The 13,812-nt window shown below is 33.7% G+C and overlaps 1 protein-coding gene across 4 annotated transcripts; it reads right to left on the reverse strand.

The window, feature by feature from the left end:
* Nucleotides 1-409: 409 nt before the first annotated feature.
* On the reverse strand, nucleotides 410-13,696 carry LOC105840229 (eukaryotic translation initiation factor 4E-binding protein Mextli). 4 transcript variants are annotated; one of them, XR_004963262.1, is made up of 12 exons: nucleotides 13,556-13,686; nucleotides 9,589-9,704; nucleotides 9,277-9,417; nucleotides 8,129-8,298; nucleotides 7,653-7,842; nucleotides 7,273-7,344; nucleotides 5,827-5,887; nucleotides 5,349-5,643; nucleotides 4,953-5,229; nucleotides 4,652-4,773; nucleotides 2,321-2,478; nucleotides 410-1,334 (listed from the first exon to the last, which is right to left on the reverse strand). XR_004963262.1 is itself a non-coding variant. In XM_012687112.3 (11 exons), exons 2-11 carry the CDS (start codon nucleotides 9,695-9,697, stop codon nucleotides 2,374-2,376), a joined length of 1,539 nt encoding a protein of 512 aa, XP_012542566.1. In that variant the 5' UTR covers nucleotides 9,698-9,704; nucleotides 13,556-13,687; the 3' UTR covers nucleotides 2,018-2,373. The 4 variants fall into 4 exon arrangements, 3 of the variants coding, with proteins under 3 accessions (XP_012542566.1, XP_012542565.1, XP_028048331.1); XM_012687112.3 differs by lacking the exon at nucleotides 410-1,334 and having other exon boundaries at nucleotides 2,018-2,478; nucleotides 7,653-7,839; nucleotides 13,556-13,687; XM_012687111.3 differs by lacking the exon at nucleotides 410-1,334 and having other exon boundaries at nucleotides 2,018-2,478.
* Between the last annotated feature and the right edge of the window lie 116 nt (nucleotides 13,697-13,812).

Below are 13,812 nucleotides of genomic sequence, written 5' to 3' on the forward strand. Positions count from 1 at the left end.
TCCGGTAATTTCCGTTGTAAGGAGGCGGAAACTAAACCGTTTCGTTGAAACGGAAGTATAAAATAAAATTTCGCACACGAGGAACTGTATTTCCCCCAATAACGATTACTTATCGTTTACATACAATTCTGCGATTATCTAACGTTTCGTTAGAGTGAGGCATTGTGATTTCACGCTAATTATATGGTGAAATAACAAACGCAGATAATCATTGGATTACAAAACAATTTCTTCAGAAATGAAAAGTAATTCGCGTTATCGTTACTTTTATTTCTTTTTATAACAGGGTGTTTACTACTAGAAAGAAGGAAAAACCTGGTATTTTTAATTTATTTTTCATGTGAAAATAATTTTTATAAGTTTTTACTAGTTACTCGGAAAAATTTTTGGACTTTTAAAATTTTAATTCTTTTTTTCTAACAAAATTGTTTCTTTGACAAAATATTTTATTTTTAATAATACAATCGATTAGTAATAAATATGACACACATATCCACATACGATTAAGAAAAACATTAAATAGTATAATTAATTTATTTTAAAACTATATTAAAAAGTTCTTTAATTTTATCTCAAATAAAATTTTCTATCTGGAAAATCCGGAAATACTGTTACAAAATGTGAGTAAACACCCCGATAGTATTAACGTTAAATTTTTTTATAATAGTAATAGTAACACAGGTTGGAATATAATCACTTTTGAAAAATAATTTACCATTACTCATCGAAAAAAATTGTTTTAGCGCTTGTAGTTACATTTGTTGTTGAATTGATTCGTAACAAGTTATAATTTATTTATCAAAGATTTAATTCTGATCTTATCATTACTATCTTTCTTTATAAAAAACTTATATAAGGTCATTACTAAATCGTTATACTATAAAAAAAGAACGACAACGGTAACGATTTTATTTTTACTTTTCAACCTTAGCTCCTTCACAGTATATATTGCATTGCATATAACACACAAACGTTTCCGCGTTTAACGTATATAAAATATAAAATTCTCGAAAAAAAATCTAATTCCTTTTACTCCGTTCTTCGATTTTTTTGGTTATTGCGTCACAGCAAAGTAAATACAAAAAGAGTAAATTCCTACGTTGAAATAGGTAGACTAGACTATGCTAAATCACGATTTCATCCCTCGCCGCGTAAAGTCACGTTACACGACGGAATTGAAATCTTCCATTGAATTTGGGACCGCTTTGCGAATTGCTGCTTACAAAAGCGCAGGATTTGTTCTCTTGTAACATGATATCTACCGTGTCTTCTTCTAAAGTACGTATTAGTCTTTCACGATTAATCCTCTCCGTCAAGAAACGAGTTTCTTCGACCTAATTAGGTGAATAACAAAAAAATCGTTATAAATAATAGTAATCTCGCTTATAAAAGATCCTCCTCTCTTCTCTCTCGAATGCACGATCCTAACTCCTTAGTTTAACGCGTTCTAACTAATCTTATTGCAACTACGCATATGAAAAGTTAATAGCTGTCTTTCAAAATGTGGTTTCAATAAATCAATCTTGTTTTTTTGTCATTAACTAAACGTAACATTCTTGGTCGAAATTGGCCGTGGCAGAATGTTGCGCAAGTCGCGTGCGTGCCGTACAGTATCGGCGCGATTTGAATACGCTAGCAAAAAATATTTAGTATTTGTGATTATATTGAATGTTAAAATAATTGTAATTAGGGGCTCCATTTTTATAATTATTAATATTGCTATTATGATGTTAGTGATAATATACAATATGTTATATATGTATACCGACAAAATAGTTTTGATAAATTATTTTTGATGTCAACTATATTTAAATATATTTATATTACATTTTAAATTAAACCTACAATCATTAAAAAATTTAACATATTTTATGTTATTACCAATATAGTAGTAATACCTACAAAAGCTCCTAATTATAATCATTTCAATTAATTAGTCAAGATTATACCAAATATTTTTTCAGTGTATAACAACGTAATCAATCGGAAAGACGAGCAAAGCAAGATTGCATGTAAATTTTTTTGGTAAAATAAATAAAATATCTTTTCACTCTAATGACTAGCGTGTCGATTGCATAAAGCGCGCGTTCGATGATTCGTATTTTTATATCTTACGAATGCTTAGTAAATACGTCTTTTGATATTTTCTTTGAAATATCGCCAATAATAAAATTCTTTGATGTACGCTTCGTCCCTATGCGTCCTTTCCATTCGGAGGAAAGTACTTTTTTTATCTTCTTGATTCTCGTTCTTAATTCTATTATGATCGACAAGAGACGTTACAGCACACACACGTCATTCTCTGAAAATTTATCGTCACCTAAGTTGTGGGAGAGGATAATGGAAGAAGAACGACAGATTGAACCTCCAGCTTCACTCGGGATCGGTTTCTGCTTCCCCAATCGATAATATCGCAACGGGACCAACGGCTGCTAACTTGGCTTTGTATGCCTCCGGTTCGAACCAGCGAATCGGTGCCTGTTCAGAAAAAAAGAGAATTAGTTCTTGGGCGACCCTTGCAACACAAAAAGAAAGCAATAATCCCTTTACCTTACCTTGTTATAAGCAGCATGCTCCGATACAGTTGAAAAAGCCGAGTTCGTGATTGTTAATTATTTGTGGGGATACATGCAGGCGATAATCTACACATTCGCAAGCGCAGTTTACACAACGGCTTCCTACTCTAGCGATTAACGTACAAGGTAAATGGCCCAATTACTAACAAATACTGAAAATTTAATCTTAAATTTTTTTAAATACAAATTATGTGATATAATTGAGTATTTAATTTCACTTGAATTATTAAAGAGTCTATTTATTATTAGAACATTTCATTTAAAAGTAAAATTTAATTTTCTAATTGCGAAAAGTATTTAAGATCGAATTAACAGTAATTGAACTGCTCATTTTATATAGTAAAAATATCATGTAGTTTGGAATATTAGTGGCTTATACGTTTTTCTCGCTATTTAATCAAGTTACAGACTTTGCAAGCACTATGTTCAATCCTGAAATGCTACTGTAAGTGAATTTTTCATCCAAGTAATAAACTAATTCAAGTTTAATATAATTTGTGTTATTTAAAGTATGATAAAATAACATTTAATAAGATTTGATAAAAGATTTTGTTTAAATTACAATAAAATAATGTCAGTTCAATTATTCTGACAACGTAGATATAAAAAAACAGGTATAAAATTCAGAATTCAGAATCTTCAAATTAAGTATTAATGTAAAAAAAAATATATAAATAGCAATCCAAGGTTGAGAAAATACGCCAGTTATTGAGAAGCATCATGTAAAACTGCGCTTATCCTGTTTGTGAAGAACGCACAGAAAGCAAGACTCAGAGCAGATTTTACAATACTCGTTTATTAATACAGCGTGTATGTGAGTCTTAACACACAACACTAGTCTTTATTAGTCTACAGTCTCATTAGCCTCTTTGTATACAAGATCAAATAAAACAATCTCGTATCTCAATATTTAAATGATCTCTTAACAGAATTCTCACAAAAAGAGAAGAAACAAAAATATAAAAAATAAAGGTCTTTATAATAATATGAACAAATAACATAGTATAGTGATATAATAGAAAAAAACATTTTAAAAACATACATTATATATCTAAATTTGAAATAGGAACATAGAGATTCAAATTTGGGAATACGAAAAATAACATCCTATAAAACTTTGTACTACAATAAATACTGAATATACCACGACTGTTTTACGTTACGAGCCAATTGAATCTTGAGTAGTCATGCCGAATTGAACATAAAATCTTTTTTGAATCACTCTTCGTGTTAATTAATTTGTACGAATCTATTCAGTCGATTAATCATCGCGCGGATACAACAAGTCTCCGTGAAATTGTAAATGCGTAAACTATATGAAAAAAAATACAAGAGATCTACAAGGTATTTGTTTCCACCCCCTATATATTTCAGAACCGATTTTCAGAAATTATAAAAAAATGACGAAATATATGTTCAATCATTTCTATTCTTTTAAAGAAGTTGGAACAGCGAACACGGTTTTTCATAATTTTGAACAGTTCCAAAATATAGGGAATAAAAATAGACTTTATAGATACTCTGTGTCATGAAACTAGCTTACGATCTCTTTGGTCTTAAAACATTTGTCAGAAATTTATCTCTCCTATATTGTTGCAAAAGATCTAATCTCTAATTAAAACATTACACATATATTGTGAGGAGAGAGCATCTACAGTCTTTTAATACACGAGATAACATTGAGATTCATTCATAATCTCATTAAATCCTCTCTTTAATCAATTATTAAAGATAGTTCAATTTTCTCCTACTTTTTCTTTCTAAAAAGCACCTGTTCTTGAGGAGAGAGAATATCAGAAAATCAGAGGCCTGACTGTAATTGATTATTAAAAGGAGCAAATCTTATGTCGCCACTTTTCTTTCGTCTGAATGCATGCGGTTAAGGGATACCGCAACAGTCACATTCATAGCACAATTGCAGCTTCAGAAACGCAGATTTCTCTCCCGGCGAGACGTTAATGTATATGCAGTGAGTATAATGCGCATCGTACACAAGAATATTAAACTGTGGCGGGAAGAGTAACGCGGAAGGTTCGGCACGGTATGTGATTGGCGTTCCTGTCGCATAGCGGTACCTTACGAACTATATTGGGACATTCCTTCTGTATGCGTGCCCAGTTAGCAGGAGGCCGCTTCGCGTACGGGCCTGACGCGCACAACAGCAGAAACTCGTACGTAAGTTCTCTTGCTTCTGGAACTGAATAATTAGAACAGAACGGAATTAGAGGACGTTAATTAAAATTAATTTACTTTATTGTGTATTCAAATGACTGACCAATTTGATATTTTAAAACTATAAATATTTTCTTACAATAACTTTAAATTTTATTTTAAGAAAATTAAGAATATAAATTGTATGAATAGAATTTTGAATACCTTGTTGAGTCAAGCCTCGCTCTTCAGGAATTGGACGAGATTTATAAGTCTCTTCGCTCTCCGAAGAGGTAGCGGCACTATCCACACTTAACTCTCGACCTAGAGAAGCAGGAGCGTTTACGTTGTCCAATGGTGACAACGGCATACGGGGAAGGTTGGAGGTGGATGTTGTAGTTGAGGCGAAGCTGGGCTCATCCTCGTAATTGAAGTATTCTATTCTGCTAGTAAAGTTCTCGGAGTCGCCCAAGAAGTGCTCGTCTAACACTAGTTTTGCTGTCTGCAGGTTCACAGAAAGTTTAGTTGGACATCAATACGTAAGCTTTACTTAGTCTTCTTTAATTTGACAAATGTAGGATAAATTATGTGACGATGCGCATGCGATCTTATTATTATTACCCTGACGAGGTCGAGATTGCAGCCCGTAATTTTAAGGGACTGGTTGCCGACGGTAACGGTGTACTTATATTCGCCTATGCTGGCGTCGTTAGTGGAGAGACTGTGCAAAAGGGACGAGCGTAGACGGGAGCTGTGCTGTTGACTCTGTTGCAGCCGGTTGCTCTCATCCGACGCGCTGCTATTGAGCGAGGAGCTCGAACCGCCCATGGCCCCCTTCTCGCCGCCGGAGCTCTGTTCCAGTCTCACTGGCGATGCATTTCGTTGAATCGTATCTTTGATTAAGTCCTTCGCGTAACTGAGAGACAGAGAAAAGAGAAAAGATGTAAAAAGCCACCAATAACCTGCCGACTCATTAAATGCGTGTTGTTATTAAATAGATCCAGGTATATAGAATACATTTAATGTTAAACTTCTAATGAACTTCTACTTCTATTATAAATATATTATTTAATATATTTATAAAACATTTTAAACGTACTGAATCTTGTCCTCGGACGTTCCCGTGATTTGGACAAGTCGTTCTTTAGCTCCAGGGTTTACTACAAACCAAAATACATGTGTCATCAGTGGTGCAGTCTTGTCAATATTAATATCCATTTAAAAAATCATGTGCTAGTAGTCGTTAATATCCTTTACACAAATCAAATGACACAGTTAATATGTTAAACAAAATGTTAAGATATCGGCAAAGCGAGGTAAGTACGATATAATGTATTTTAAAAAATATTTTGAAATATCCTTAGAGAAATTTAGTTTTCACAGTATTTATCTGAATATTAAAAGCACCTTTGTTAACGCTTTTAATATTCAAAATAAGTTATTAATCGCTAACCAAATACTGTCAAGTATTAAACTTTTCTAAAGTGACATTAAGTGACATTATATATAAAGTGACATTAAAATATAAAGACTATTTCGCATGTTATGCGATATTAACAAAAACGTCGAGATATTAATCAAATGCCATCCCTTCTGTCCACGTGAGACTCGTGATACACGATCGAGTCGTTGATCCGTTTTCTTAAACTAGTAATACAGTATCTCTATTCGCCTCTTGAAGCTGCGAACGATGTGTAATATTCGTATGCTTTGTTCATCAAGAGATAAACAATTTATATTAACCATTCTACAATGGATGTTATTATGTAATAGATCAAAGAAAAAAGAAAAGAATAATAATAAAAAAGAATAGGTTAATGTGAATGATAAAGAGATGCCGATAATGTAAATAACACAATAAAGCAAAAAAAATTTTTTGGTCGACGTGGATCTTGATGCTTAATATATATACATTATATATATATAATGTGTGTGTGTGTGTGTGTGTGTATGTTTAATTTTGCAATTACCATTTCATGCAAATTGCATGCTAAGATCCACTTCGACTGAAAAATGGTCTTATCTTTCGCTTAAAAATAGAATATGTAGTCTCCAATTTTATTCTATAATTTTAACAGGAAAAAAGCAAAATAAATTAAATCCTTATTGCAAAGTGTAAGGCGATTTCCGCGTCGTCACGTGAAAGAAAGCTGACGAGTTTTGCACTTTTTCATTAGTAGATCACGTTGCAAAAACTCTAACTCTAAAACATTAATTTAATAGTGGCCTGATCACGCTGGTTAGATAACAGCTTTGTCATGCAAACTGAGAGCAACCTGATAAAAAACATATTGGCTGCGATTTTTTTAATTACAGATACGAGTATTCTCTTTTTATACACGATGATGTTCTACGATATCTTAACAATGACAGTCAATGCAAATTTTGTCACATCAAAAACTCAATGCTTAATGATATAAAAGAGAATTAGAGCGGTTTTTGCGTGGGATAAGAGAGCCTCGTTCGACCAATTAATATATTCTTGCGATGCATGAGCACAAAATGCTGTGACAAGCCATTGGCGGATCATTCATTGCTTTTTTACCTCGCTGGAAGGAGATGATCGTCTGGCTGAGCTCTTCTATCATGTGAACCCGCCGCCCTTTTATTCCCATCACTGTATATTTTCGTGCAAATTATTTAACAGCAGAACGGCCAACATAATTGTAAAATTATTAAAAAAAAAGATCTAAGTACAACCGATTGTGGTTTCACTTTATATAAAAATCAGATCATTGCTTACATCGCACAAACAATCCCTATTGATCACACCGTGACACATAACTAAAAATACTGTAAACAATTTACAAATAATGTAATGAAGATTGTGAAAATTGTACTGACTGCACTTTGTACTCCGTGTAAGAATCGAATATACCTGTTTAACTCAGAAATTTTGTATGAAAACAAGAGCAGTAAAGTTACCTTTTCCTGAATCACTGTTGCGAATGACAACTTCGTCTTTGCAGTAATTTTTCCCCGGGATACGCGTAGGCTTCGCGAACTTTCCGCTATTCTTAATCACTTCCCCAGGACTCAGGATTGGTGCCGAAGTAGGTGAAGTCAATAATGGGGACGATAGAGAGTTCGGCGTATCGGGCATCGCCTCGACCTGCTAGAAAAAAACAAAATTTACCTAATCAAATTAAATAAAGTTTAATTCCATTAAATAAAAAAATATTATAAGTCATAAATTATCATTTAATATAAGTCCTTCATTGTAAATATATCATAAAATTATTGAAACGCTAAGAATTAAAGTCATTTGGATAATATTCATTTTTTATTTAAAGTTCTTAATTTCATTAAATGTGATTATCACTTTTATATTTGTCTTTCGTTCTCAAATGCTTCAATCACAATTTCGATTATACTACAAATATCTAAACTTTTTTACTTACATTGTCTACATGTGACAACTTCTGCATGTAGTACACGTCCATCGAATCGGTATGACGCCATTGTTTCGCTCGCAGCTCGATAAGTTCCAGTAGATGAACCCTGGTCGTCAAATCTAATCTGTCGTCCTGGCTCCCATTTCTGATCGCCACAAAGGCTCGGTCAAGCTGATCTAGAGTAAAACAAATTATTATTCACAAAATTTGAACACACAAGAAATGAAATCTATCATCAAATTCTGATCCATTGTAAAAAATTTATCGCCAAAAAGCAAGAAAAAAGAACTGTTTGTGCACCGAGTTGGCTTCAAAAGCAGGGTAACATTTTTTTAAAACTAAATTAAATTAACAACTTAAAAATTTATTTAGTTACAATATTAGTACATTATTTCGACCGTGATATATTAAACGTATCAATGAGTTGTAAATCGCCTAACGGTCTACATCGGATCTTAGTGGAAAATATAATTCTTTTTTATTAAATTTAATTTTCTTTAGCTTCTTAGCTTTATTTTAAACTGCGCGCCGACAGGATTCGTCAGACTTAAGACACAGTAACTAAGCTAAATTTCGATGCTCAAGCGCATCTTACAATCCCCCCTTTCTAGCTAAGCTAAGAAAATTAAATTTAATAAAAAATAATTATATCCATCACTAAGATCCGATGTAAACCGTTAGGCGATTTACAACTCATTGATATGTTTATTTAGTTACGTTGAAAGTTGTATAAACAAAAGACTCAATTCAAAGTTTCATCAAGATTAAATCAGGTTAAAAATTAATTTTGAAAAGTATTATTTATAAATAAGTTAAATTACAATTTAGATTAAATTATAAAACTATTACAACATAGATTATTAAATAAATTTAATATTTTACTTGTAAATTAAATATTTATATAGAAAAACAAAGAAATAGTTTTTTATACCAAAAATATACTTTCTTCCTTTACATAAATTTTAACTTCGGAAAAACGTTTATAAATTAAAATTAGTGTTTTAAAGTAACTAGTTAAACTAAAAAATTAACTTATTCAAAATTAACCAAGTTAAAAGTTATTAACTTTATAACTATATTATTTAACTTTTCAATTAGTTACTACCCAATCCTGTTTTCAAGATAGATTTTATATACAAAGATAAATTGTTTACCTTTGTAGATAGCTTCTAATTGGTTGGCATAAAGTTTCAGATGACTACACATAGAGATCACATTCATTTGCAGCGTTCGGTCATGGAAGCCATTAGTCAGTTGCATTGCAACATTGTCGATTAAGGACACTATATCCTCTACTGAAAAGTCAGAAAAAGGAAAGAGTTTACAAAGGGTATTCAACGCTTGATTCAGAAAAAAAAACGCAGTTTATACATGATGCTTTCCAAGAAAATAATTATGACACCTTCACAAAAAACTGTCGTTACAAGAGACTGCGTGTCAAGGGGAAATAAATACAAAAGATTTACCAGTCGTGATCCGCCCATCGACGGTCGAGTTGCGTTGGTTAAGCTTAAGCGGCCGTGGTTTTTCGAGCTTCTTTACGGTTCTGGCTCTGTTCAATTGTGCGGTAGCCATTGTGATCCTGCAACAAAGATATTATGTTTAAAAAAAACTCGAAAATCCAATTTACGTTACAACTTTTACATTAGAATTTTTATACTTTAAGTTGCCAATAAAAAATATGTATTTATCAGCTAATAAACAATAATATGTAAAGTATTGTTGGAACGTGGATGTGTAATTAATACAATTAAAAGCAGAAAGTGCCAATTCTTGGCCAAAGCCGGTCTCTTTGATACTTAATAAAATTTCCAATTATTAAATATATATTTTCAGTTTTACATAACTGCGAGTCAATACGAGTTATTGGATTTGAAACACAATCACTGAAACTAGAATAAATATCTTAATTAAATTGATCGTCAATTCGATTACGGTGCATGTTGAAAAAAATTAATATGTATATATTAATTGATTTTATTTGATACGCTACTATTTAAAATATTGTATTTGATATTAGTATTAATCATTTGACATACAATTACTTCTATTACAAAGAGAAAGTCCTAGAGCCTCTATGAAAGTTTCGCTCTGAGGAGGCCGAGATTTCGCGCTATGCAAACAGAAAAATATCAATTCTAAAAGATTACTCAATTTACTTTTCTTCTTCTAGTAAGCAAGCGTTATCTTTCTCAAATAAAAAAATATTTTCTTGATAAATAATTTCAATTAAGTGCTTGATAAGTAATTTATATTCATATTTTAAGAGAACTTTAGAAAAAATTATTTAAAAAAATACCTTTTCAAAGAATAGTATAAAATTTTGTCTAAGTCAAAATAATAATAGTGTCTCAAATGGAAATCCGACCTTAAATGTTTTTAATTAAAACATTCAAACTTTACTTTGAATGAAATGTTAAAAATACAATTATTATATAATAATATAATATATCCAAAAAAGCATTTGTAACATTGAGTCTCTAGTATTCGAGACGCAGTAATTAGGCCATTTATTTTTCTGTGTGCCGTTTTTCATTCAACGAACAACGACTTATTTCTTCTCCCATATGGCGCGCATCGAATTAGGCAACACGGGGACCCGCGGCGTCACAATGCTCCAAATCGGACTCTTTCGCAAAGGTCTTTCGAAACGCAAGAGCTGCGTCGAGTCGAGGTGAGTCGTCGTTACTACTTGTCTTGCGCAGGCCGACGGAAATAATTTAATTTGCAGCGTCCACGCGTTTTGCGGCGCTTTCCCTCGTCGTCGCGCAGGGGAGAGGGCGAATCGCGTAGCAAAACAGAGAGCCGGCGTGAGGGAGCGGTGGTGGAGAATCCCGGTATCTCCCGGAATCTCCTCGTCACACTCGTTGTCACCCTACTCGTCCTCCAAAAATACACTTCATCCGCGCGTCGCACGTGATGCATCGCGCGGCGGCGGCCACGCTTGTCGAGCTCTTATCAAGTCTAGAAAAGTCCGTACGAATCTTTCGCGTATCCATGAAGAAATATTTTACAATATCCATGTGTATATACAGGGAAAGTCGGGGCTGAACTCATACACGTGTTTAACGAGAGATCGAGCGGGTAAAAAAAGTTCATGCAAACTTATGCCCGTAAATGCTTTACTGAAAAGCTATAAACACATTCAAGATTTTCACCAATTGTTATTATAAGAATTATAATAAATGTGTATAAGGAATATCCTAAGGAGTTTGACGAGCTCTGCGAGAAGCCGGTGTTCTTGCAGAAGAATTTTTGAATATTTATTACTATAATTGTTCTAACAATTTTGATAAGAATCTTTGAACGCTTAAAACTTGAACTTTTTTCCATCAATCCTCCTCGACTTCATTAACACGTTATGAGTTTGTTACACGTTATAATTAATACATCATGTACAACGTTGTACATTATTTTCATGGACAGTCGAATTTATTAGGAACAGATCCTTCAACATGTATTTGTTTCTATCGACATATTTTGTTGGTAGAAAGATTATGTAGATTTGATGCAGATCTGGCACGTGCATTTCGGGTTTACAAAATGTTGACTGAAATATAGTAAAATTCGTCAACAAGGTATAATACGATTGATATTGATTTGGTGAAAGAAATTATCAACATTATCAAGTTGCCAATCAGCTGATGTACTGTGCACAGTGTCAGCTGTTTGTTCATTGTCATTTATAATTATAAATAATTAGTATAAATGATAGCTAAATTAAGAAAATTGCTGTAATTTACGCTCTTAATATAAATAGCAATTAGTCTAGGATGTCTAGGTAATAATGAGCACAAAAAAACGAGTTGGATAAATTAACATTTTTTAAATTTCAACCCAGTTAAAATGATTGACTTAGAAAAATAATTTAACTACATTAAAAATTTTATATTTAACTATATAAATAACAAACTCGGTTAAAAATTGCGTTAAGATTAAATGAAAAGTTAATTTTGGAAATTATTTATATTAAATTAGCATGTAATTAAAAAAAAAGTTACTTTAACAAAACAATTAAAATATAAATCATCGGATAAATTTAATAATTTATTATAATGAAGTTTATATAAAATAATAAAAGAAACTGTTATTTTTCATATAAGAATGTACATAAATATTATAACTTACAATTTTCTTCTCTTACATAAAAACATTTTTAGAAAAAATTAAATGAGTTGGTTTGTAATTAGTTGCAGTTAAAAAATAACTCTTGTAAGATTAATTAAGTTAAAAGCTATTTAACTTTTTAATACTAGTTATTATCTAATCTTGATGTTTACTTTTTATATTGTATACGATAATAATTAATAATTATATATAAAAGAGATGTTATAAAATATCGTAAATAACAACAAATATATGCGATGAAGAAAACGGAGTAATTCGTACTTTTACTTGCATAATTTTTATGCACAATTTATGTAGCAATAATGAATTTCGTATTGCAACACATGACGCCCTCTGTGTCGATCTTGAATTTCTATCGCTGTCATCAAATACGCCGGAAATTCAAACTCGACTCAAGTTATATCAATTTCAGCCCTTATCGCACACAATATGATACTCATGACCTCCAGCGATTCCTGGAGAAGCAGTCATCAGAGATGGTCGCAGTAATGGAGTGCACGGAAATAAAAAGAAATAAAAAACAAAACAAAACAGCGTTAGAGAAAAAGACAACTGCCTGTATACATCGCAGAATGTATTCAGGTTGATTTGCGGGGGCTGGCGTTCCATGTAAATATTTGCCTACGCAAGAAAACGGAAACAAAGAAAGAAATATTAAGGGCAGAAGAAAGAGAGAGAGAGGCGGACGCGACAAGAGGAAAGAAGGGGTGACATATTGCGGGAAGGAGGGAGGAGGAAAACAAACGTCGGAGGGTCGACGCACACATACACGGACGCATTAAAGCTCACAATGGTTTTTCCGGCTGCACCGTCCTTGCAATCTTCTGCACCCGCAGACGAGTGCGTGCACACGCGCATCCTCGCGCCTCGAAGGAAAAATAGAGGAAGATACAGAGGGAGGTGTAGACGGTACAACTAGGCAAACGGATCTATTAGTATAACAGAAACGGAGAAATTATTTCTGGCCTTTCGTACGTGTATGGTCGCGCGCGCGAACGCACGCGAGAAGAGAAAACTCCCTCCCCCTCCTGCCCTCGCGCACGAATGTGCACCTTCACACGTATGCACGCAATGGAAACGCGTGCGCACGCGCGCGCACGGTTAATCGCGCACTTGACACGGCGAGGGAACCCTTCTGCGAAACTCCGGATATGGAAGTGTCCGGACAGGAAAGCCGCCGGGACGACGGGAAACCCGAAATCGCCGCTCTGTTTATCGTCCGCCCCGGCGCACGGCGGGAAGGGAGGAGCAGGGGGAGGCCACGCGGCCGTATACAACGGCGAGTCGCGTGTCGTTCGGACGTACCTTTCGCGAGATCCACCGCTCCGTCGGCCCGCTGTGCGCAAACGGATTGACGACGACGTAGATCGTCCGGTTAGGATCGCGAAGACGTGCGCCGCGTAGATATAAGCGAGTGAAGTGAGAGAAAACTGGCGGGCAGTGCCGCCAACCTCGGCCGGCAAGATGGAGGGGGGCAACAAGAGACAAAGTCCCTAGCAGCTGGACTAATCTAGAGTCCCTATAATAAGAGTCTGAACAATGTCAGTAATCTTATTGGTGCC

The sequence above is a fragment of the Monomorium pharaonis genome, chromosome 5 (assembly GCF_013373865.1).
Source record: "Monomorium pharaonis isolate MP-MQ-018 chromosome 5, ASM1337386v2, whole genome shotgun sequence".
NCBI classification, from domain to species: domain Eukaryota; kingdom Metazoa; phylum Arthropoda; class Insecta; order Hymenoptera; family Formicidae; genus Monomorium; species Monomorium pharaonis.

Bases quoted from the DNA above. Each gene is read 5' to 3' on its own strand.
- LOC105840229 (XM_012687111.3), bottom strand. From the start codon at position 9,697: ATGGCTACCGCACAATTGAACAGAGCCAGAACCGTAAAGAAGCTCGAA. The intron at 8,299-9,276 runs GTAAACAATTTA...GTTTTACTCTAG, and splicing joins ATTAGAAGCTATCTACAAAG to ATCAGCTTGACCGAGCCTTT. The intron at 7,843-8,128 runs GTAAGTAAAAAA...GTTTTTTTCTAG, and splicing joins AGTTGTCACATGTAGACAAT to CAGGTCGAGGCGATGCCCGA.